The sequence below is a fragment of the Coniosporium apollinis genome, assembly GCF_000281105.1.
Source record: "Coniosporium apollinis CBS 100218 chromosome Unknown supercont1.19, whole genome shotgun sequence".
Lineage (NCBI taxonomy): Eukaryota > Fungi > Ascomycota > Dothideomycetes > Coniosporium > Coniosporium apollinis.
Genome location: NW_006913281.1, coordinates 247,109 through 269,161, shown reverse-complemented (window position 1 = coordinate 269,161; position 22,053 = coordinate 247,109). Strand labels below are relative to the sequence as shown.

Sequence of the window (22,053 nt, the reverse complement as noted above, 5' to 3'; positions counted from 1 at the left end):
TCCAGGCGGGCAGGTTTTGGCTGTGGTCGCAACACTGGTCGCAATACTGGCCGCAATGCTGATGGGGGTCTGATATCGACGTCCTGGAGACGGGCTGCTCGCCGCAGGCCGAGGCCGCCAAGCAGGCTAGAGACGCCGGCTACTTTTCCATCCACCGAGATCACGAGCGCCGCGTTTCTGAGCCTGCCTGCAGGTGCAGCATTCAAAGAGCCCCGGAGATGATAATACGGCATCTAGCACTGCGGCAAGGTATGGCAACTCATGGCACTCTCCGCCCACCCCCACTGTGCCGCCTTCTGACATCCGTGCAAATCTACAGGCCGCAGAGCCCTGACATCGCAGCCAATCCGCCGGTGGACACGCTTCTTCGCGTCCCAGGTCGACACCGTCGAGGCTTCATTGCAGACGACGCTGGGGGAGATCAGGAAGGTAGAAGCCTTTGTCAACAGCCGCAGCGACCACCCAGTGTCTCCCGTTGATGCGGATCCCTCCTCGACACCCGACAACGACGCCGTGGCAGAGGACTACCAGGCCTACCTGCACCAGAGCACGTCTTCCACAGCATCCACCTTACAGTTCAAGTCGCTAACTCAATGAGTCTCCAGAAGAAAATCTCTCCAACCTCGGCTCCGAAATCACACCTCACTACCAGCCTCATACCCTCCTCACCAACCCTCCTTCTCCCTCGGATATAACACTCGAGCTCCTCCTCGCCTCCGGCGCCCATCTTGGCCACAACACCTCTCTCTGGAACCCTGGAAACGCCAAGTACATACACGGCATCCGCGATGGTGTCCACATCTTGTCCCTTGAAACTACCGCAGCGCACCTCCGACGTGCCTGCAAGATCGTCACCGAAGTAGCCCGGCGCGGTGGTCTAATTCTATTCGTTGGCACCAGGGCAGGACAGGACAGATGCGTGGTGAAAGCTGCAGAGCTCGCAGGAGGCTGCCATCTCTTTGACAGATGGACCCCGGGCAGCATCACCAACGGGCAGCAGATCCTGGGAAACTGCCGCATGAAGGTTGTAGACGAGCTTGACCGGGAAATTCCAGACTTTGAGGAGCAATTGCTGGATAGGAGCGTGCTGAAGCCTGACCTGGTAGTCTGTCTGAATCCGCTGGAGAACTATGTTCTGCTGCATGAGTGCGGGTTAAACAACATCCCGACCATCGGCATCATCGACACCAATGCGGACCCGACGTGGGTCACGTATCCAATTCCAGCAAACGATGATAGTTTGAGATGTGTACAGGTTATAGCCGGTGTGCTAGGGCGAGCCGGAGAGGCAGGCAACAAGATGAGATTGGAGGCGGCGAGTCAGGGCGAGGTCACTTATCAACCCGCGCAAGGGCTGAAGATGCCGGCTGAAAAGAAGGATGGAGAGGGGCAGGCATCGAGTGGGAGTGCGCCAGTTTCCGAACTTGGGTTTTTGCAGACGCTCATGTAATCTATTGGGATGAGGTTTGGGAGCCTGAGATACCGGGGGCGAAATACCGCGAATGCTTGTACAAATATGTAGCATCTGGACAGGCAGACTCTAGGAAGTCGGAAAGGATTAACGTAGCTTGGCTCATGAGCCACTCATCGCACTGTGTGCATGCCTAAGTTTATTTCGGGTGTCAACCTCAGGCTCCGGATGAAATCTTGAAGGTCTTGGCGCGGAGCACGTCAACACCAAAGATTTCAAACCGAGGACCAGACCTTGACTCTCGCGCCGAACGACTTGATCGCCCAACTACCGTCGCTCACTTTGCTCCTGTCTGTTTCCCTCCTAGCTGCAACTGAGTTATATCCATCGAGTTTTTTGGGAAAGTGATTGCCGGTGCGGGTAAAGTAGTTGGGCGGAGGAATGGCCCAGGCGGAGCATGAACTTGAGGCGGAAGGCCAGGGCCTGAAGCGGACCCTTAAGGATTTGTTTGCAGGTGCTGCTGGAGGTGTTGCGCAGGTCTTGTTAGGTACGTATTCTCTGGTCAAAACTTGACAGTCCGCGACAGCACTTCGTAATATCTGGATTTCGCGCGTGGACGCAATGCTCACAACGATTCTGAAATTTGCTTCAAAGAACAGTCTCTTTTCAATGATTTTTTCTTGCCAACTCCGCGATGGCTTTCATTATCTCATTCATTCTTATTTTGTTGTCCCATCAATCGCGTTGTCTACCAAAACCGTGTACTCCTGCAGCAAGAGCCCAGTCTTTATGTCGACCGCCATAGCAAACTCTTTGGTTCTAAACTAATTTCAACTAGGCCAACCCTTTGGTATGCACTCATACCCTATACTCACTAAATCAGCGTACTCATGCTCGCGGTAAGACATCGTAAAGGTCCGATTACAGACCACCACAAACTACAAAAACGCCCTCGACGCCGCCACCAAAATCTACCGCAATGAAGGCGCAACCGCCTTCTACAAAGGCACCCTAACCCCTCTCCTCGGCATCGGCGCCTGTGTCTCCATCCAATTCGGCGCCTTCCACTACGCTCGCCGGGCCTTCGAAGCCCGCAACTCCTCCCAGTCCCCTCTGGCCTCCCCGACGCTGTCTTACGGCCAGTACTACCTCTCCGGCGCCTTCGCCGGCATCGCCAACTCCGTCATCTCTGGTCCGATCGAGCACGTCAGGATTCGGTTGCAGACGCAGCCGCATGGCGCGAAGAGGCTGTATAATGGCCCGATCGACTGCATCCGGAAACTGTCGGCCCATGAGGGCGTGCTTAAGGGGTTGTATCGCGGCGAGCTTGTCACGGTCCTTCGTGAGGCCCAGGCGTACGGCGTGTGGTTCCTCACGTTCGAGTATCTGATGAATGCGGACGCAGCGCGCAATGGTATTAGGCGTGATGAGGTGAGTACGCCGAAAGTGGCGTTTTATGGGGGTTTGGCAGGCGAGGCGCTGTGGATCGCTAGCTATCCGTTCGATGTGATCAAGAGCAAGATGCAGAGTGATGGATTTGGTAAGGAGATGAAGTATCGCAGCATGAGCGATTGCTTCCGGCAAACGTGGGCGAGGGAGGGGTTTAGGGGGTTTTGGAAGGGGTTGGCGCCGACGCTGTTGAGGGCTATGCCGGTCAGCGCGGGCACTTTTGCTGTGTGAGTTGTGCCCATCCCCTTTTCACTTCAATGATGACGATCTATGGATTGTGACGGGCGAGTAGGCTAACGCTGCTGCAATCTAGGGTCGAGATGACGATGAGGCTATTAAACTAGAGTTCGATGGATAGATCATTAGCCGCAAAGCTGTCTGCAAGCTTCTTCCGCGACTTCTGAAGGTGTGTTCGGCTCCAGCGAGTTCTGTCGAGTCGGGGAATACCTCCAATCAACAGAGCGTGAAAAGCCCGTCTCAAATATTGGATGATGAGCACGCGCCTGTCTGATTTGTCTCGATGTGCTGAGGCCATAGTTTCACGACATGTTCCTATAGTCTATTCACTCCACAGATATCGCGGACTTCGTTCTCCCATAGCCCTCTAGGGAGAGGTTCCGTGCCGCAACCCTCCATGGGAGTTCAAACAGACCACTAAGCCCATTCAGGATTCAACTTCGATCACTGCGAGACCGAGTATCCAGGAGTTCCGGGTCGCCTAGCTCCGCTGAGCTCGATGAACGCCTCCACGTCCTCGTGCTGAGTGTTTGATCGGAGTGGTGTGTTGCAACTAGTCTCTCCACAACCGAGAAGGCTGAATGTCCCCAGACGCCACTCACTCATCGTCAGGCTGATGCTCGAAGGCATCGCGTGCTGCTGAGACTGCGAAATCTGTCCCTTTTCTGAAGCGCAGCTCCAGCATCATTCCTCACTCTGATGAATTCAGCTCAAAAATCTCGCCTGTAGACCCTTGAATAGTGAGCAGACGTAGAGGGTTCGCTGTCGTCCTGCTCACCCGTTCTGACGTTGCTACGGCGCAAATTCGGCGATGCTCAGACCCCTCGGTCTCGGATTTTCCCAAACGCCTACTTCATCGCCAAGCCGAACTATTCCATCGTGCATCTTCAAATGCAGGTGCGCTTGATCATCCTACAACTTTCCAAATGGCGGATGCACTGAAGCGAAAGGCGCCTGTATATGATGGAGAGGCGCCGGCCAAGAAAGCAAAGGTATTGTTCATCTTACATACATCTCGTTCTACACGCTCGGCTCTTGGCGATGCGCTACTTCCGAAGTGCATCTTCGGATAGTCAACCCGCTGAACCAGAGTGCAGGCCAGGAAGCAATGGCGTACGCCACATCAGCGCGACTCCGGGACAGCCATCGAGCCTGGTGACGCCGGCATCTGGGCGTCATGCAACATGGGTAGAGAAGGAAAGTGTGTTGCGGAATTGAAGGACTGCTTTGAGGAAGTATGACAATTTCTTTACCGTGTTCCAGATGCGCCTGGACTGATGTGAATATGGTTTAGTATGCAAGAGCTCTTTATGGGGATCAGGAAGGCGACAGCGCAGCTGAGAAGCGAGAAGGAGCGGAAGTCGATGATATCGAGGCTGAAATCAGGAGAGAAGTAGAGGACATCCGGAAACCTACCACTGCACCATTGTTCTCAAATATCAGACTCGATGGGGACTGCAGTGAGCTGGAATCCCTGAGCAACACTTCCGGACCTTGGCTGATTACCTGCAGTCATGTTCTTCAAGACCCGGCCCCCTTTGGAACCGGTGTCATTTGTTCGCAAGATCTGTGAAGACGCCGCTTCAAGCTCGGGGCGGAAGCAAAGCCGCTTCGTGAAGAGACTGACGCCGATGACTCTCATGGGAAAAGCCACATGGGAGAGCATGGACGAAGTAGCACAGCAGGTCTTAGCTCCCCATTTCCATCAGCCAAACGGTTTGCCGAAGAAGGTGAGCTGGTTGTGGCATTCTTTGAAATCCTTTATCCGTGGCCGTCTGAGACTTGTATTCCTATACTTAGCCTCCGATGTGGTTGCTCGCTAACGGTCGCTTCCGTTAGTTTGCTATTCGTCCAAATATACGTAATCACAAGATCCTCACGCGAGAAGGCATCATCAAACGAGTAGCTGCTGCAGTCGGCCCTGGTCATAAGGTGGATTTAAAGGAGTTTGATCTACTGATTCTAGTCGACGTATACAAGGTGCGTAGATCTGAACCCGGGCTAGTGGTCACAATGTTTCGCATGCTATTCGTGGCGGCTAAGGACATTGGCACAGAACGTTTGCGGAATGAGTGTAGTCGGTAACGATTACGAGAAGCTCAAGCGCTACAACCTCTCAGAAATCTACGAGCCGACACCGAAAGCTGCTACTAACTAGACCAACAAGCGTTGCGCAGATGTTGGACGTGGACTTGTCCGGTGTTACAGCCTGCTGCGCAAGAATACCCCCACGTAAGGTAGCGCGCGGAAGTTGACAGTCCTCCGGATTCAGTCCCCTGCGAGAGACCCGGAGGAGCGGCCTGACAAGGACGCTGCGTAACAATCGCTTCGTCTCCAATCGTGTGGAACACGCATGCTTTCCGCCTCGCTCTCTCGAACAAATCGAAGCCGACTTGAAAGCGAGAAGGCCGCTCGAGGTTCACAGATCTACAACACCAGAGACGCTCAACGCAAGGCTGCAACTTTAGCGCTGTTGAGAAAGGTGGCTACAACAAATTAGCACGCTGGGGAGCGTGATGAATAGCTGTCAAAGGGTCCGCGCGTCGACTGAGGCTGCAACGTACATTTGTGAAACCCTGAGTGTTCCCGCTCGCTCTGAGAATTTGATATGGAGCCAGTTCCAAAGAACTGTTCCTCCTCCATAGCGTTCTCCGTCTCAGAATAAGCATTTGAATCACACCTCACGATGGAACCTCTCGCCAAAGCAACGCCCGGCGCTCGAGTTCAAGGATCTGGGCCGGGGATTTGTCTTCACGGCGGTCAAGCTGTGTGGTCAAAGCGGGTGCGGGAAAGTCAAAGACCTTGCGCAGCGCCAGCCTTCGGCCACTAAGCCGGACCACCAATGATGAAATGCCCTGCAAGCCCGCCTTCGCGTGCTCTTTACCGCTTCTGGCTCGCATAGACGAGTGCTGACGACGGTCCGCTCGCCAAACTCGACGCCCACTGCTTCCACCTCATCTCCAGCCACCACTCAACAACCCACTCAGAGCCCATTCATCCGTACCGTCCGTCTGCGCGGCCTGTGGCAATGTGTATCAGTAGGCGATGTCCTCGCTGCAGCGCCGTCTCGCCGAGCGGTGGCTTATATTCTCACCGACGCTGCGCTTGTCTCATGCGGTTTAACATCGAGTAATCTTCGCGTCCTTCGCCCAGCGGGATCTGGTCGCCGCCCTAATCATACTTGACCGTAGGCTTCTGTTAGGTACATAAAGTAACATGAGACGTGTCTTTGGATGACGTCTCGCTAAAACTCCATTGGCCTTAAACTTAAACTCAGCCAGCTGTCTTATCTTGCTCTCCTTCCTATCATTGATTCCTTCAGTGTTTGATATATCCCTTTTGGGCAGTATCACCTTCGTCATTATAAATAATCGCATCCTTCTTCCCACTATACCTGCTCCTTGTTTTCATCATGTCAGGCTCAATCATAATGCACCTCCCTCCGATAAACCTCCATATCTACCCTCAGATTGCCATGAGTTACGGAAGCATATCTGTCGACGGTCGCTCACGCCCGGCCTCGCCTTCTGCGTCCCTCGATTCTCCAGATTTCAGCAGCGTGCAGAGGCACGTGAACCAAGCTCTCCGTTCGTCGCGGGCCTCTGTCCAGCAAATAGAGAGACTTCAGGGCCGTCTTCACCGCATTTACCTCCTGTCCATCGCCGACGGCAGCCGGCTCGTACTCAAATGCCGGCCATCATGCAATACACGATTATTACGCCACGAGCAGCAAAGCCTGGAAGCCGAAGCCCGAGTCCTCGACATGGTCAAGGTCAACGCGGTGTATCTGCCCCTCCCTAGCCGCCTAAAGTACGACCCCGAGGGCAGCGGCATCGGCGCGCCTTTTCTCCTCCGCAGTTATCTCCTCGGAACGCCGCTCTCACACCCAGCGCTCCGCCTCTCTACCGCCGAACGCGCCCGCATAGACGCAACACTAGGCGCCCACCTCCGCTCGCTCTCCGCGCTCCGCGCACCCGCTTTCGGACCCTTCTGCCGCGTCCTGGCCGGCACAGGCAGCCCGACCTGGCGCGAAGCCTTCCTCTCGCTCCTCGAGTCCGTCCTTCGCGACGCCGAGGACATGATGCTCTCCGTCCCGTACGACGGCATCCGGTACTGCGTCGCGCAGCATGCGCACCTGCTCGACCAGGTCACCGAAGCGCGCCTCGTGGCGCTGGATGCGGGATTGCCGCGCAATGTGCTGGTGGACGAGCGCTCCCGCCAGGTATGCGGCTTGCTCGGGTTCGGAAACGTCGTGTGGGGCGATCCGGCCATGGCGGGCGTGTTCGCGGGCGCGAGTGAGGCTTTCTACGAGGGGTTTGGCCAGCTGCCTGCGAGGAGTGGGGCGGAGCGGGTTAGGATGTTGATGTAAGTGGGGATCGAAAACGCAGTACGCTACACTTTTCACTGGACGTCTGAGCTAATCGGTCTGCAGATACGCTGTCTATAGAGCAGTCGTCGCGGTTGTAACACATTACTACCGGCCGCAGTCGGACGACGAGGAGCTGGAAGCACGGCGGTCGCTAACCTGGGCGCTGAACCAGCTTGCAGTCGTGTGAGAGTGAGTTTGAGCATCTTTTCGGTGTTTTCGGTTAGAGTCACGAGATCACGATTCATGAGAGATATCCATCGTCCGTTTTAGCGGACCCATTAGAGTGGGAGAGTGCGGCATTGGAGGCAATCTGCTGTTTCTCCATAGAGGGCATGTCGTCAACCCCGTATGCGGCGGCGAAAGGGCGCCCAGGCCGGAGTTAGGCGGACTCGGGGCGGCGAGTCTGAACAATCAGCTTACCATCTTCCACGTGTATGACGGATTTCGGACGGCACTAGTCTGGGCCCTTTGTAGCAGTATATCAAGTCTCGCTTGTGGCTTCGGCACAACCAAATGGAGCGCACGTATCGTGGAACATTCCGGCCGTATAAACGGCTTGGGATTCTCGGGTAGCGAGCAGAGGCGACTCCTATCAGGCAAGGGTGAGCGAGAGGGATAACTGGAACAGGGTAGGGCGCCCGTTAACCCGGAAGCTTGATGGATTAGGGCATCTCGGTAACGAGCCTCTGGAACCGAAGTTGCTGCTGGATGCCCGAGGGCTCGAGCTTTCCGACAGCTGCCAGTGGGATCAAGCGATAGGGCTGATGCGCTGCCGTCTCAGACGTCCGGGTATGTCGCTGTTTGAGAAGATTACGCTGGCGGCGGATAGGGCTAACTAAGCTGTCAGTGCGGACGTGTACGCGTAGGGTACAGGGCTTGCTGAGGTGCTGAGGTAGATGCTGCACGATACGGACGCAGTGTAGAGTAGGCGCGATTCCGAGACCAAGAAGATTTGTCATGCTAAACTCTAACATCTGCAGTAGCACGGCAGGGATTATCAGTACAGCAGTTGAGCAAGTTCGTTAACTCCAGTCGGAGCACCAGCAGCACACTGTGAGGACACTGATGCTGCCCGGAGGTCTATCCAAAACAATGCCGAAGGCTTTCGAGCCCAAAAGACAGGCAGTGTTTCAGACCTTCGCTCAAATCCCCTTACTCCACATGCTATGTTCCAGCTCGTCGTCTGCCTGAATCCTACGGACACCATCTACCCCGGAAAGCCACCCCTGGCCATCTTTCGAGCCCTCTGATCCCTTCGGTTGTGGTTCGCTCTCGAGCCCTTACTCGCTTCCTTCCGCTGTCTCGCAACCTGAGTGCCTTTTTCGTCAACAGGTCCGGCGACGTTACCGCCTCTGCCTCCTCTGCCACCACGGCCTTGGCCCCTTCCTCTCGCTCCCCCCCGCCCACCGCGACCTCGCCCGCTTTCACCGTCCATATCGGACTCTTCGGCACCAGAGCCAGCAGGAGAGCTCCGGTATGCAGTCGGTGCAAGCATGTTTTGCTGCCCGCTGAACGCGGTGAACTTGGCCTCCAGCCTCCTCAGCTTGCGCGGATCTCTCCCAGTCATGATCGCCCAGCCCTCGATAGCCTCGTCCGTCATGCCTGTCTCGTTCTTCAGGGCGGCCCTAGCACTGCTGCGTCTGGTGGCGGCGTCGCGGTTGAAGAGGTCAGAGGATGTCGTGTACGCCTTGAACAACACCTCTTCGTTCTTCTCGCGAACATCGATGTCGACTTCGTCGTAGCCGGGTTCCACTGTCCCTCCGACATCTTCGGCGTCGTACGTGTCGTCGCGTTCGTCGTCGTCGAGGTCAAAAGCTGCGAGTGCGGACAGGATTGCTGCCTTCTGGGGCGCGGCAGAGCGATCGGACAGGATGGTGTCGGCTGTAAGTTTCTCATTCTTGCGGCCAATGTGCAGGCGAGAAGCGTCGACTGCGAGCCGATCGAGCTCATCGTTGTCGAAGACGTTGCGCCTCTGTGGGGGCGGAGTTGACCTAGGCGCCAGATGTGGTGCTAGCTCTGGTGGTGTTTCTGCCGGTTGTGGTAGTTGCTCCGTGCGATCAGCTTCTGCCAGATAAGCGGGTAAGGAGCCATCGAGGAGATGCGCGGTCACTTGCTCCACGTCATCTCCGTACGCGTCTAAGAGCTTGACTACGAATCCAGAGCCTAGGTCTGGAAACAGGTCCTGCACTTGGCTGATCAGGCTCATCCGGTGCACATGAACTCCTCCCTCGAATGCCCCATGGCCGTACTCATCACTCGCTCTCGCTTTGCCTTTGTCAACCTTCCGGCGGATAAGCCTCTTCGGTCTTGCTGCAGCTGGCAGACGGAGAGCGCTTAGAGAGGCTGCCAGGTTCTTGGCTCTCGCGCCTTCGGAGTTACTACTACTGTCTCTTATCTTCTGAAGGATAGGCGTGTTTGTGACCAAATCTGCAAGAAGAGACCCTGAGCTCGAATCTGCTCTCTGAATCGCTTCCGCATTACTCTTGAGGCCGTACAGGTGATCTGAGAGGAGAGAGTAGTTTGGTTTTGCGGCCCGGGCCAGTGACACAAGTCCCAGATATGCAATCGTGACCAGCCGCGCTCGCAGGGCGGCAGATGCTCTAATGTATCCAGCAGAGAGTGAATCCAGAAAATCGGAGCCGACTATGAAGAACACCGCAACATCAGGCGATGCGTGCATCAGGGGAGCCAGGCGCTTGATGTCCTGTTCGGCCACGTCCGGATGATCTGACTCTAAGCTCTGGGTAAGAGATACTTTGAGCTTCTGAAGTTCAGCTTCTACTTTCTCCCGTTTTCTTGCCCATAGACTTCGAAGAACATCCCGGAGGCTCTCACTCCTGGGGAAGGCACGGCAAAGGTCCGCCAAGAAAGTCCAGCTTGTCAGTGATGCTGATGGTATAGGATTCCCAGAAAGCAGCCTGTGGCTTAAGAGAAAGCATGACCGGCGTAAGTTGGAAGCTTTTGGACCTTGAAAATACACGTCCTTTGAAGCAGCAGCCGATGCCTCATGGAAATATGTAAGCAAGAACGTGACGAGCGGACTGTCTCCTGTTGCGGAGGCACGGAAAACTTGGTCTCCCGAACGTAAGTGGGCTTCTGCGAGCGCAATCCAGGCATCTAGACATGCTTCCCATTCTTCCGGTATGATTTCCCGGCGGAGGTTGGCTGGCGGAAACGGTGCAATTGGGGGAAGAGGCATGTTGGTATAGCGCTTGGGCGAGTATGTAACATGTGTGATTGCAGTTGCTTTCGGGGAGAGGTTTGAGGGAATGGAAGCCAGGGAGTATGGGACGGAGCAGTGATCTTGTAACTACCTAGCTGCTCGTGAATGCTTGCCTAAGGTTAATGAGTGGTGATGACTTGACCGATATCCAAACCCGCTTAACTAGAGTACTGCTTCCTCGTTAGGATTACTTAGCAGTGCCAAGACTTCGCCCGCACACTGGAAAATTGCCGCGCAGCAACGAAAAGCGCCTCTACACAGCTTTCTCGCAACCGCCGGTCGTCACTTTGCAGCGATCAGAGATCCGAGTCGCGACTGGATATTCGTCAAGTTCACAAGGTCCACCGATTGCATGACACGGCCACCAGCACACCTACTGACAGCTTCCAGAAACCCTCCACCTCCACCTCCACCTCCACCTCCACCAACCTCAACCCATCACTCAATCATGGCCAGCTACGGAAAGGTACGCCATCCATCAACACCACTCCACATCGTCCACCGCTCACAGACATACCAGGGCGACAAGGGCGACGTCGGCGAGGGCCCCAAGATCCACAAGATCCGCATCACCCTGACCTCGCGCAACGTCAAGTCGCTCGAGAAGGTGTGCCAGGAGCTGATCGAGCGCGCGAAGACCAAGGACCTCCGTGTCAAGGGTAAAGACTTCCTCATTCCGGCCTGAGAAACTAAGTCACTGACATGAGTGCTGCTAGGCCCCGTCCGCCTCCCGACCAAGAACCTTAAGGTCACCACCCGCAAAACTCCCTGCGGTGAGGGCTCGAAGACTTGGGATACGTACGAGATGAGGATCCACAAGCGGCTGATTGAGTAAGTCGAGGCAAAGAGGAGGCACAGCAAGGTTCGTCGCTAATCTGAGGGTAGTCTGAACGCTCCTACCGAAGTCGTCAAGCAGATCATTATCAACATCGAGGCGGGCGTCGAGGTCGAGGTCACCATTGCGGCTTAAGTCTGGACGATGAAGGTTAGAGGCGAATGTGGTTAGGAAGGTAGAAGAGTCACGTCAAACAAAATCACAATGAGCAAGAGGATTATTGCAATCTAAAGATGAACCGCGGTGTCGAGTGCTTCGTGCGAATGATTACCGTAACAGGTCAGCCAGGGGTCCGCACCCAGCCGTCAGCCACTCACTGCATGCAGAACACGCGGCGCCCCGACAAATGAACAAAGATATACATGAATAAAGTATGTGTGACATAAAAGTGTTGGGGCTAAAGCCTGAACCCAAGTGTGCCTCCTCCCCAAACGAATCCCTAGGGAGGCAGAAGGCCATAGATCGGCCGCTGCAAAGAACCGAACAGGAGTATGATGCAGAGACCCAAAAACCGGCGTTGAGCCACTCAAACTGTGTCATCTCACCTCATTAGACTTCCTTCGCACCTCATCATATAGCCTATCGAACTCCAACAGAGCCGTGCGTATGGCTGCTTATTCCGTCATCTCGGCCGCAGTTTCATCACGTGCGTTCCTTCCATAGTCCGTCCACTAAGTGAGTGTCAGCGTACGTCTATAGGAACGACGTTGTGAGATCCATTGACGTACCTTCGGATAGCGCCACCCACGATGTCTAGATCCAGATCCATACGTCGGTAACGGAGGATAATCATCATAACCGCTCGAAGTAGCAGCGTAACCGCTAGAAGTAGTGTCATATTCGCTAGAAGTAGCATCATATTCGGTAGAACTAGCATCGTACTCGCCAGAAGTAGGACCGTCTATGCCGCTGCTTGCCAAGGTCGAAAACGTTGTCGGTATCGGCAGTATCGTGATGATAGGACTTGACGACGGCGCCACAGGGCTGCCTTCGTCGGGAGGCAGAAGGCCATAGATCGGCCGCTGCAAAGAACCGAACAGGAGTATGATGCAGAGACCCAAAAACCGGCGTTGAGCCACTCAAACTGTGTCATCTCACCTCATTAGACTTCCTTCGCACCTCATCATATAGCCTATCGAACTCCAACAGAGCCGTGCGTATGGCTGCTTATTCCGTCATCTCGGCCGCAGTTTCATCACGTGCGTTCCTTCCATAGTCCGTCCACTAAGTGAGTGTCAGCGTACGTCTATAGGAACGACGTTGTGAGATCCATTGACGTACCTTCGGATAGCGCCACCCACGATGTCTAGATCCAGATCCATACGTCGGTAACGGAGGATAATCATCATAACCGCTCGAAGTAGCAGCGTAACCGCTAGAAGTAGTGTCATATTCGCTAGAAGTAGCATCATATTCGGTAGAACTAGCATCGTACTCGCCAGAAGTAGGACCGTCTATGCCGCTGCTTGCCAAGGTCGAAAACGTTGTCGGTATCGGCAGTATCGTGATGATAGGACTTGACGACGGCGCCACAGGGCTGCCTTCGGTGCTGCCAGGTACAGATTCTGACGATGCGGCAGAGTACGAGTACGTAGGCTTGTAGGCAGTCGATGAATCTGTTGGTGGTGTCGTTGTCGGAACGATGGGAGCGGCGCCCGAGGATGGCGCGATGGGACTTCCTTCAGTACTGCCGGGCGGTAACTCTGACTCCGACTCTGATGACGGGGCTGGGTAGGTGTATTTCGGATTGTAGGCGGTTGTTGAGTTCGCCGGTGGTGTTGTCGTTGGGATGACGGGAGCAGAGCTCGACGATGGTGTTACTGGACTCCCCTCGGTGCTGCTCTCGTGTGGCCATCCATTTTTCGCCGTAGTTGAAGAATCGGAGTCACTGCAGGACTTCGAGCTCGAAACGCTGCTGCTCCAAGGAGGAGTGACCGGCCCGCCGGTAATCGAGGAGCCGTATGTTGTGTTAGAGTAGTAGACCGATGTCAGCATGGATGATGGGAAGCCGCTGGAGGGTCCGGTGACGGGACTTCCCTCCGTGCTGCTAGATCTGCTCGGCCCGATTGACGTGAATGTTATCGTGGATGGCCCGATCACGGTGACCGGTCTCGTTGACGTGAGGGTGACGACAGGGCTCGTAGTCGGAGTGTTCGGGCTTCCCGTGGTCAGCGTTAATGTTGAGCGCAGGGTTAGCGGAACAGTAACGACGATCCTTGTAGTTGAGTTTGCTGCACGGGTTGAGCTCGAGCTGGGCGAAATTGGGCTGCCCTCGGTGCTGCTAAGCGAAGTGCTGTTAGTGGGCGGTATTGAGTGCGTGTATGATGGTGAGGACGTTCCAGACGAAGGAGTGACTGGACCGCCCGTAGATCCAAGGAAGGACGAAGAAGACGAGGCCGATCCTGTAGGAGACGCAGACGTCGTTGCATTTGGAAAGTATACTGACGAAGAAGCGGGTACAGACTCGATGTGGCTTGAGGACGGAACAACAGGACCGCCTGTGGTTGCATTGCCTGGCACCGAAACAGTCGATGAAGGGAGCGGTAATGACGTCGTCAGTATCGGAGGATAGGGAAGAGAGCTGACGATGGCACTTGAGGAGGGGAGCGACGGTCCACCGGTCGTGCTGCTACCTGCTGACAACGAAGTAGGAGGAGGTATAATAGTGGGATTCCATGACACCGAACTTCCTCTAGCAGACTTGGTGACTGAAATACTCAAGCCGGAGCTTGTACTCTCTGGGGGAAACACGTAGCATTCCGTCTTGCCAGGCCCTGCGCAAATAGTTGATTGGATGTACGGATTACCACGTGAAGAGGTAGAAGTCCCTCCAGTTGGCTCAATCTCGACCGAAGACGAGATCGAACTGGGATAAGGGGGGATAGTTAGGCTGCCTGACAACCCCGTCCCAGGTGAAGATGAAGGACCGCCAGTCGGGCCAACCACAGGCTCACTGCTGTTGTTAATTGGATAAGGCGGCGATATGGAGCTGCTAATTACTGGTAGAGTTACAGAGCCCGTACCAATCGGTCCATCATCCGAAGAGCTGGGTCCAGTTGGAAATCCCGTTACGGTCAGAGTTATCCTCACAGTCGTGCGCAGAGATGTGGCCGAATGGGAAGTGATTGGAGAAGAAAGAAACCCCGTCTGCGATGGAGGTGCCGAGGAGGTAGCTCCGGTGCCGAGGAAAGAAGACGAAGGCTGTACTGGGGATCCTTCGGTGCTATCCGATCCGGCCGATGTGGAGGATGAGGGCCCGTAAGTAGGTGGACCATAGTAGGGAGGATAGTGCGGGACCAGCGGCACGCTTGAGCTCTGTCCTACTGGGTCCGCCATAGTGCTTGGACCGTAGTCGGTATGATATGGAGGCGCAGTGTGATTATCGCACCGGACACGTTTATCTTCGGGACGGTGGGCTACAGGAGTAATTGTCAGCTTGTTTCCCTGCCCTTTAACAACGCCATATGCTACGATCAAACTTGAACTCAGAACCCCGGGCTACGAGGCGATACAGAGGCGAGAATGCTCGATAAGATGCCAGCTGCTAGCCAGCAGACTCAGCAAAGAAAAGTAGAGCAAGTCTAGAAACATGTGGCCATACAGCAGACCCTCCTTCGACAGGAGTGGAGAAATAACTGATACTTAGGAGACTTTGCAGACTCAAGACTCACCCGGCACAGGCTCTGCAACAGCGAGGGGAATGACGAATGCCACAGAGATAGCGACAAAGATTCTCATTTTGAAGGAGTGACAGAGCTTTCGTCGGTAGAGTAGAACAGAGAAGGGAGACGCTCCGGGTTAGTTGAGAAAAAAGAAGCTCACGAAGGCGAGCGTGAAGGATTGAAGCATTTCTGGGGGGTCCAGAGGACTTTACATAAAGCTCCACGTCGACGCCTCCAGCCAAGGCTCACCAATGCGGAAGCTAGGCAGTGTGGAGTGAGTGATACCCGGAAGCTCTGGAGATGGTACGACCTTTCTGAAGGCGATGGCGGCATCTGATGCGTACAGACGATTTGCTCTCCTCTTCCATAGTCTATTGGCGATCCTTCTGGCCATTGAAATTGCCGCAAGGAGGGACGTCTTCGGCATGATGGCGTTTGACCGCAATCATCTTAGGGTATAATCACACAGGTTGAGGGGTACTTGCATGGTCCTTCCGTAAAGGCTGACGTATATTGCTTTTTGGCCAAAGGCCAGCTCAAGTTCAGAGAGATTTGAAAGGCTTATTGGCGGAAGATTACAAAATCGTTTGGATGTAGCTAGACAGCGTGGGTGTAACGGTAGTGCACCGAATAAAGTTGGATGATCGAAATCTATACTGCATGCAGCTGTCCGTTGCCGAGGTATCACAACACGTCAAGCTGAGTATACCTTGTCAAAATTGCGATGTTTCTTTCATGCCACTGATTCTCCATCTTAGGGGTTGACCGGACGATACAGGAGGTTTATGGAGAGATAGTGATCAAGAACATGACTAGATGATTTTGAAATAAGAGAAACGCTTCGCTTCAAGAGAACCACCTTCGCGACAGTTGGGGAAACGGGCTGTAGCTCCAAGGAAAGCATTTGTACTCAGGTACCCGGGCTGTCGTGTAACTATGCATCCAGTCGATCCAGGCTTAACTCTGACAGTTGACATATGCTGCCTTGCGTGTTCTTCGTTTGACGTCTTACTTGCTTCAATGTTGTTTGCATGCTCAGTCTTTGTAGAGACACAACTCAGTCAAGCCAGCTTCGCCATCTCTGGCCTTTCACATGGTTGCGTACGCACAGGACAGTCGTGCCTCTCCGTAGGCAGGAAGACACCTTCAGTGCACCGAGTTCCTCTGGCCGCCTGGCGGGACATCTCAATCTTATCAGACGGTTCGGACGGACGGGTGCGTAACGTGGGATCCGAAGTAGCGCAACTTTTACTGCTACAACGTCCCCAATGTCGATGGTCTCTCATCATGAAACGATGGGTTTTTATTGCCGTGATCCGCCTAGGGCGCGGCGCTCGGTCTAGGCAGTGTTTGTGCAATCATATCGCAAACCTGTGTCAGGAATGAGAGGCGCGCTGCAGGTACACACCGAAAGGAGAAAGCCTCCTAATATGCATGCAGTCAAAAGACGTGCTGTGGGTACAGAGTGATCCCGTGCTAGCGTTGAGCCGGATGAGAAAGAACGGTATCGCGCAAACGGCTGTTGAGCGGGAGGGAGGCCGAGGACCGTTGCGCTAGCTGACATAATGGAGCGTGGGTTTATATGTGTTGCTGAGAAATGGCGCGATGTTCGGTGGTCGCCGTTGCGCTGTTCGAATCGTGAAACCTGGATGGTGTGGATGGGGAGATCCAGACCGCAGGCGGAGCTGACAAGGGGGGAGAAGACGGCGTGAACTGATCAGGGAGTTGGCTCCGAGTCGCCAGGAGATAGCTCCTACACACACACGAGTAGGGAGTTGTACGCTCTGATCAATTTGTGACCTCGGTGGTAGTTGCCTGTTGTTTGACATGGTTCCAACACGAGGAAGACCAAGTGCCAAGATTGCGGCGCTCGATCAGTATTCGCATAGTTTTGGTCTTTGCGCGGTCAAAGCCTATTCGGGCGTGTGATATTGCATGGCTGCTCTGGAAGACCTTGGTGGCGTCCATGCCTTAAGCAACATGGAAACCACTGTCCATAGGGGCCAGAAGCCCCGTACGGCTCAAGAAAGGTCCGACAGAATCGAAGTGTTTTTAGATAGCAGCACCGTGAATGGCGAAATAGTCATGCTGAACTTTATCATTATGTTGTTATAGATATCAATTATCTCAGTTGAACTCAGCCTGATGAGGCCAAGATCCTCGTACTAAATCCTCCCAAACGACCAACAGTATCGCTAAGCCCCCATCGACATATCGCAGAACGCCGCTTCCGACTTTTGAACTTTCATACCCTTCGTCGCATGGCAAAAGACAAAGGCGACCAGCAGCACCGGTCACCGCCTCCGCAAACTGCTGGAACAGAGACGCGAGGTATACAATGGTGGAGTGTAGGAACGCCCCAAAAAAAACTGAAGCTGTCAACGCAAGACAACTCAAAAAGGGAACGACATCGTCGCAGATGGTGCGGACGATGTGTGCAAATGACTTCATCTCCATCACGGAGGGGAGGTGAGTCGAACAAAAGATCAGAGGGAAGAAAATGAATACAGACAGATCTCGTATCATCGTTGCTCCATGGTGGCCACGCAATTCCACCCACAGCCTTGTCCACCGCACGTGATGGAACCTTTGAACGCCTTCTAATGCATCAGTCATTGAGGAAAGTTATAACAGTAATGCACAAGATTGTTCATGCCGGCACAGGGGCTGCAGTGCCTGACTGGTCATCCCAGGCGCTGACGTCGAGGAAGTTCGCCCACTCAGTAGTTGGAGTGATGGTGGCACTCCCAGCCGCGCTGTTGTTCCTTGTCAGGATAGGTGTCTTCAGCGAGTTGTCACCAAAACTGTTGTCCATGGTGAACCCATAGGGTGTGTAAGGGGAGGCGAGGGCCTCAGTAGAAGCCGACGGAGGGTTGGAGCACGAGTAATGATCGATGTCGACGTTAGTTTCGAGGGCACCCGGAGCGAGAGTCTGGCTCATGCCGTTCATGCCATTGCGAGCCAGCGGCGAAGGTCGAGTCTTGTTGGGGTTGGGATTATAGCTGTAGAAAGGCTGCTGCATGACCTCGCTACCAGCCATGAGCATGTTGGTATGCGGGTTGAGCGGGTCGAGCGCGGGGCCAAGCAGCTGCTGGGTCTCCATCGGCAGCGACGTGGAGAACGGGCTGAAGCTCGCCATGGATGGGTCGAAGCCATACTGCATGTATGGCGAGAAGCCATAACCGGGATACATGTGTTGCATTGGTTGAAAGACGGTGGGTGACTGGCCCATGTCAGGTGTTGGGAATGATGGCTGGGTGGTCTCCAGTTTGGATGCGCTTGCAGCGCTTCGTGAAAGAATCGGGCGGGATTCCGCGGATGACTGTGGGAGTGGAGTTGGCATTGCTGACGATGCTGGCGTCGCTGCCACCACGTTTTGTCTTCGCTCAGCCGGCTGCATAGGCTCTGTGTTCTTCGGACTAGTGGAGGGAGACTGGTAACCGGATGCATTCTGCGACGTAGACATCGGTGCCTGTCGTTGATGCATGTGCGCTTGGTAGTTGACTGGGTAGGGTGACTGGCGGTATGACTGGGGCGAACGATGGATCATCTGTGGTGCGAGCATCTGTGTCGGTAACATTGGCTGGGGTATCATGTGGTGGGCGAAATGAGGCGCATTTGGGTAATGCTGTGCGTAGTTGGTGTTGATGAGTTGATGGTCGTACGTCGCGGCGAGAGCCGATCTAGTAGCATGCTGACTCGCTAGATAAGCTTGGAGTCTCCTGTTGAAATCCACGGAACCAGTGTGAAGATGGGCGGTGAGGCGCCGGTACTGTGCCGGCAAGTCCTCGTCCTCCTCTTCATACATCTCCTCATTGACGACATCGGCTTCAGTGACTCGCAGGGCGCGACCGGTACGCTTCTTGTGGATTTCCGAAGCTCGTCGAGCGGATTCAATGCGAGCTTCGAGGCTCCGATCGCTGCGTCGAGATGCGGCAATGTATGCTCTGTAACACGGCGATTAGCGAGTGCCGTGCGTCGATTGGAGCGCTGGAGAACAAACCTTTCTTGGTTCTCTTCATGAGTCCTCTCTGTCTTGACAGGCTTCGCCCCTGCCAGCGATCCTGTGCGTACTGGAGGCATCTTGAATCTCTTTCTCTCGATAAGCTCCAAGTGCAATGGCTGATCTTGGCGGTTCTACGGCAATGGTCGAAACGAAGTAGAGATGATATTCTGAGCGAGCAGAAACAAGAGACAGGTCGAACAAACAAGCGACTCAGCCTGGCACCAGAGTCCTCGAAGGTAAGGAGCAGAGGCGACGAGGCGTGAGAGTGCGGGCAGAGAAGCGGAGCTGGAAGTGGAAGCGGTGGTGGGTGGTGCAGGTGGCTACAAGCGTGGAGCGTTGCGGGCTAGCCAAACGGTGGGATTTTGGTCCGATTAAGAGCAAGGGCTACCAGTGGATGGCGAGGCACCCTGCTGAGTAAACAAGTACCTGCGTAGAACGGCAGTAACAGTGGTCGGAATCGGCGCTGAGGAGACGAGCGAGATGCGTAGTGCGTGATGCGGAGAGGCCTGAGGCTTGGGGATCGATCTTATGGCCGTGGGTGGGCAGACTGGAGCACGATGGCGCTACTCCCAAAGAAACCGTGCGTGCGAGCCAGCACCTACCCGATTCGAGCGGAGCTAAGGGGGGGGGGGGGGGCGTCTAAGGAATAAGCTGCGTGAGGGGAGCAGGCCCGACCTCGAGTTTGTCTAATAACAAGAAGAGGCTGGGACTGATGTGCGGGGACCTGGACAGAGGTTTCTGAAGATTTGGCAAAACAACAGCAGACTCGGGGGCTTCGAGGGAGGGCTGGGTTGATATGGAAAAGGAGGCCAAGCGCATCTCACAGAAGCACACGGCATTCGCATTGGCCCACAACTGGTGTCACTGGTGGCATGGGAAAAGCGGCGCCAGATCGATAGCTCGGGAGGCGGACGGTGGGGACGTGGCCAGCGGCAGGGGCTAGCAGCAGCGACGAACTGCAGAGCTTGGAGCAAGGCTGGGAGCAACGGCTTGGAGCGACATCGGTTTTCTCGAGGGCATGGCAAAATTGGGAGGCGCGCAGCAAGAGATGAGGGATCGCCAGAATTCGATTTGACCGGCGTAACGCGCTCCGGCAGGCAATCATTGGTCCCGTCAAAATTTGCGATCGAGGCTAGCGATCTTGTGGCACGATTTCCGACGATTGACTTCCGCCCACTGCTCGCGTCCGTGTGGGTGCGCCATGCCATCACGGCACGCGATCTGCATAAACAGGGCACCTGGGCATTCCGGAGCGAGCGGTGCAGATGGCGGCAGCAGCAGCAGCAGATGCGGAAGCAGAGCAGCAGCGATCTGGCATGCGGCATGATGCTGCATGCCGCAGAAAAGCTGCTGTTGTGGAGTGAGCGCGGCAGCTATCTTCAGCTTTGCCAGCATCAGGAAGAGGCCCGTTCGAGGCCACTCCTGCACGTTTGCAAGCGGGGCCCAAAGCCAGTCAGCGCTCTGGCGAGGGACTGTCTCCGGCCGCTGCGATTAAAGTTGGCGAGGGGAAGCAGTCTGTAGCGCAAGATAACGCGCTGCGGCATCTCGGTGCAACTGCGCTCCCTGCATCTTGCGACTTTCTGGATACGCGCCTGCATGGTCACGAAGGTCTCGCTAGCGATCTACTCCCAAGGGCCATCTACCAGCTAACAAGAGCTCTCGAATAGACAATCTGCGCAGCGCCATTGACAACTGCTGCAACGCCAGTCGCTGCTACGTCAATGGCTGCGCAATCGGTGGGAAAGTCCCACGGACGGACGAGAGCTGTCAGAGCTTGATCCAGGCCGGCTGACGTGCGGGCGCTGTCCGCCCAGATGCCGTGAGGCCGTACCACTTTCAAGTCACCATGACCGCAGCGCCGGCGCCTTCGTGGCATCCCTTGTGCCTTCGCAGATTAGCGAGAGAGATCCAAACGTCGAGATCATTTGCCCTTTTGTGTCACAGCTGCTGATTGGTGGTGTTCGGTGCAGTTCTGCAGAGATCAACAGGTCGGTTCGCTGCGCAGGTGAAGCGCATGCCGCATGCCGCATTCCGCATAGGAGTTGGGTCGGGTGTGTTGCACCTTGGGCAAGCGCGATCGAAACACGCCTCTTGGCAAGATGGGCCCGCTAAGATCCCCGTTGCTGCCAGGGTGGTTCCGGCGCCGAAGCGCGACCAGGACCACACGGACCAGCAGCTAGCTCCCCAAGCTCCCCAAGCTCCCCAAGGTTGACAAATCTTTCAGGTTTCCAGCCTTGGCGGCGCCTTAGCCTGCACCCGCAAACCCACAAACGACGTCACACGGCTGTTTCCCTCCGCTGCCCCAGCTTCCTGAACGCTTCGCTTGACCGCTTGGGAAAATTCGAGAGACCGTTCCCAAGTTCCACCTCCCAGCCGGTGCTCTGTCCGATTCTGTCCGATTCTGTCCGCGGATGCGTCACTGCTGCGCCTCTTGCTGGCTAACTGGCGGCCGAGAGTTTGACGCCGATGTCAATCAATTAGCATCTGCGGCGGCGCTGTTGCGGCCAGCAGAGAGGTCGCCAACTTAGCTGTGCCCAAAGGGGCAAGCGCTCTGGGGCGACCGGCAATCCTGTCAGGAATGCCAGCAGACAAGCGCTCAAGGTCTGGCCTGGACAGGGCCTTCCAACCCAACCATTCGATAGCACCTCGTCTAAAATTTCTTCTTGAAAGCCGCACGCTTTTTGGCGCCTTTTCAGCGATCCGCGAGTTCGACGACTGCAAAGCAAAGTACTGCTTGCTACGACAACGTGGAGGAAACGCTTCCAGATGAGAAACCACCTCTGCGGGTTTTGCCGCATCGCAAACTGTGCTGCTGCTCATGGCTTTCGGAGGGTTCCCTCTCCGCGAAGGCGACGGTGATG

General features: G+C 55.3%; 8 protein-coding genes across 8 annotated transcripts; 6 read left to right on the top strand and 2 right to left on the bottom strand.

Moving 5' to 3' along the window:
• Positions 1 to 218: 218 nt before the first annotated feature.
• W97_04403 (uncharacterized protein) lies at positions 219 to 1,450 on the top strand (the record flags this gene model as incomplete). Its single annotated transcript, XM_007782293.1, has 3 exons — positions 219 to 249; positions 320 to 513; positions 599 to 1,450. 3 exons carry the CDS (start codon positions 219 to 221, stop codon positions 1,448 to 1,450), a joined length of 1,077 nt encoding a protein of 358 aa, XP_007780483.1.
• A 402-nt stretch (positions 1,451 to 1,852) lies between these two features.
• On the top strand, positions 1,853 to 3,091 carry W97_04402 (MC family mitochondrial carrier protein; the record flags this gene model as incomplete). Its single annotated transcript, XM_007782292.1, has 3 exons — positions 1,853 to 1,958; positions 2,250 to 2,261; positions 2,316 to 3,091. The coding sequence occupies 3 exons, from the start codon at positions 1,853 to 1,855 to the stop codon at positions 3,089 to 3,091; spliced, it is 894 nt and encodes a 297-aa protein (XP_007780482.1).
• Positions 3,092 to 4,023: 932 nt separating this feature from the next.
• W97_04401 (uncharacterized protein) lies at positions 4,024 to 5,255 on the top strand (the record flags this gene model as incomplete). Its single annotated transcript, XM_007782291.1, has 6 exons — positions 4,024 to 4,089; positions 4,195 to 4,332; positions 4,392 to 4,557; positions 4,610 to 4,827; positions 4,937 to 5,077; positions 5,154 to 5,255. 6 exons carry the CDS (start codon positions 4,024 to 4,026, stop codon positions 5,253 to 5,255), a joined length of 831 nt encoding a protein of 276 aa, XP_007780481.1.
• A 1,254-nt stretch (positions 5,256 to 6,509) lies between these two features.
• Positions 6,510 to 7,653, top strand: W97_04400 (uncharacterized protein; the record flags this gene model as incomplete). The annotated part of the gene is made up of 2 exons (XM_007782290.1): positions 6,510 to 7,462; positions 7,530 to 7,653. 2 exons carry the CDS (start codon positions 6,510 to 6,512, stop codon positions 7,651 to 7,653), a joined length of 1,077 nt encoding a protein of 358 aa, XP_007780480.1.
• A 1,020-nt stretch (positions 7,654 to 8,673) lies between these two features.
• Positions 8,674 to 10,665, bottom strand: W97_04399 (uncharacterized protein; the record flags this gene model as incomplete). Its single annotated transcript, XM_007782289.1, has 1 exon — positions 8,674 to 10,665. The coding sequence occupies one exon, from the start codon at positions 10,663 to 10,665 to the stop codon at positions 8,674 to 8,676; it is 1,992 nt and encodes a 663-aa protein (XP_007780479.1).
• A 472-nt stretch (positions 10,666 to 11,137) lies between these two features.
• Positions 11,138 to 11,659, top strand: W97_04398 (40S ribosomal protein S20; the record flags this gene model as incomplete). Its single annotated transcript, XM_007782288.1, has 4 exons — positions 11,138 to 11,155; positions 11,210 to 11,348; positions 11,406 to 11,520; positions 11,575 to 11,659. The coding sequence occupies 4 exons, from the start codon at positions 11,138 to 11,140 to the stop codon at positions 11,657 to 11,659; spliced, it is 357 nt and encodes a 118-aa protein (XP_007780478.1).
• Positions 11,660 to 13,517: 1,858 nt separating this feature from the next.
• W97_04397 (uncharacterized protein) lies at positions 13,518 to 14,096 on the top strand (the record flags this gene model as incomplete). The annotated part of the gene is made up of 1 exon (XM_007782287.1): positions 13,518 to 14,096. The coding sequence occupies one exon, from the start codon at positions 13,518 to 13,520 to the stop codon at positions 14,094 to 14,096; it is 579 nt and encodes a 192-aa protein (XP_007780477.1).
• Positions 14,097 to 17,836: 3,740 nt separating this feature from the next.
• Positions 17,837 to 19,269, bottom strand: W97_04396 (uncharacterized protein; the record flags this gene model as incomplete). Its single annotated transcript, XM_007782286.1, has 2 exons — positions 17,837 to 19,133; positions 19,190 to 19,269. The coding sequence occupies 2 exons, from the start codon at positions 19,267 to 19,269 to the stop codon at positions 17,837 to 17,839; spliced, it is 1,377 nt and encodes a 458-aa protein (XP_007780476.1).
• Positions 19,270 to 22,053: the final 2,784 nt, after the last annotated feature.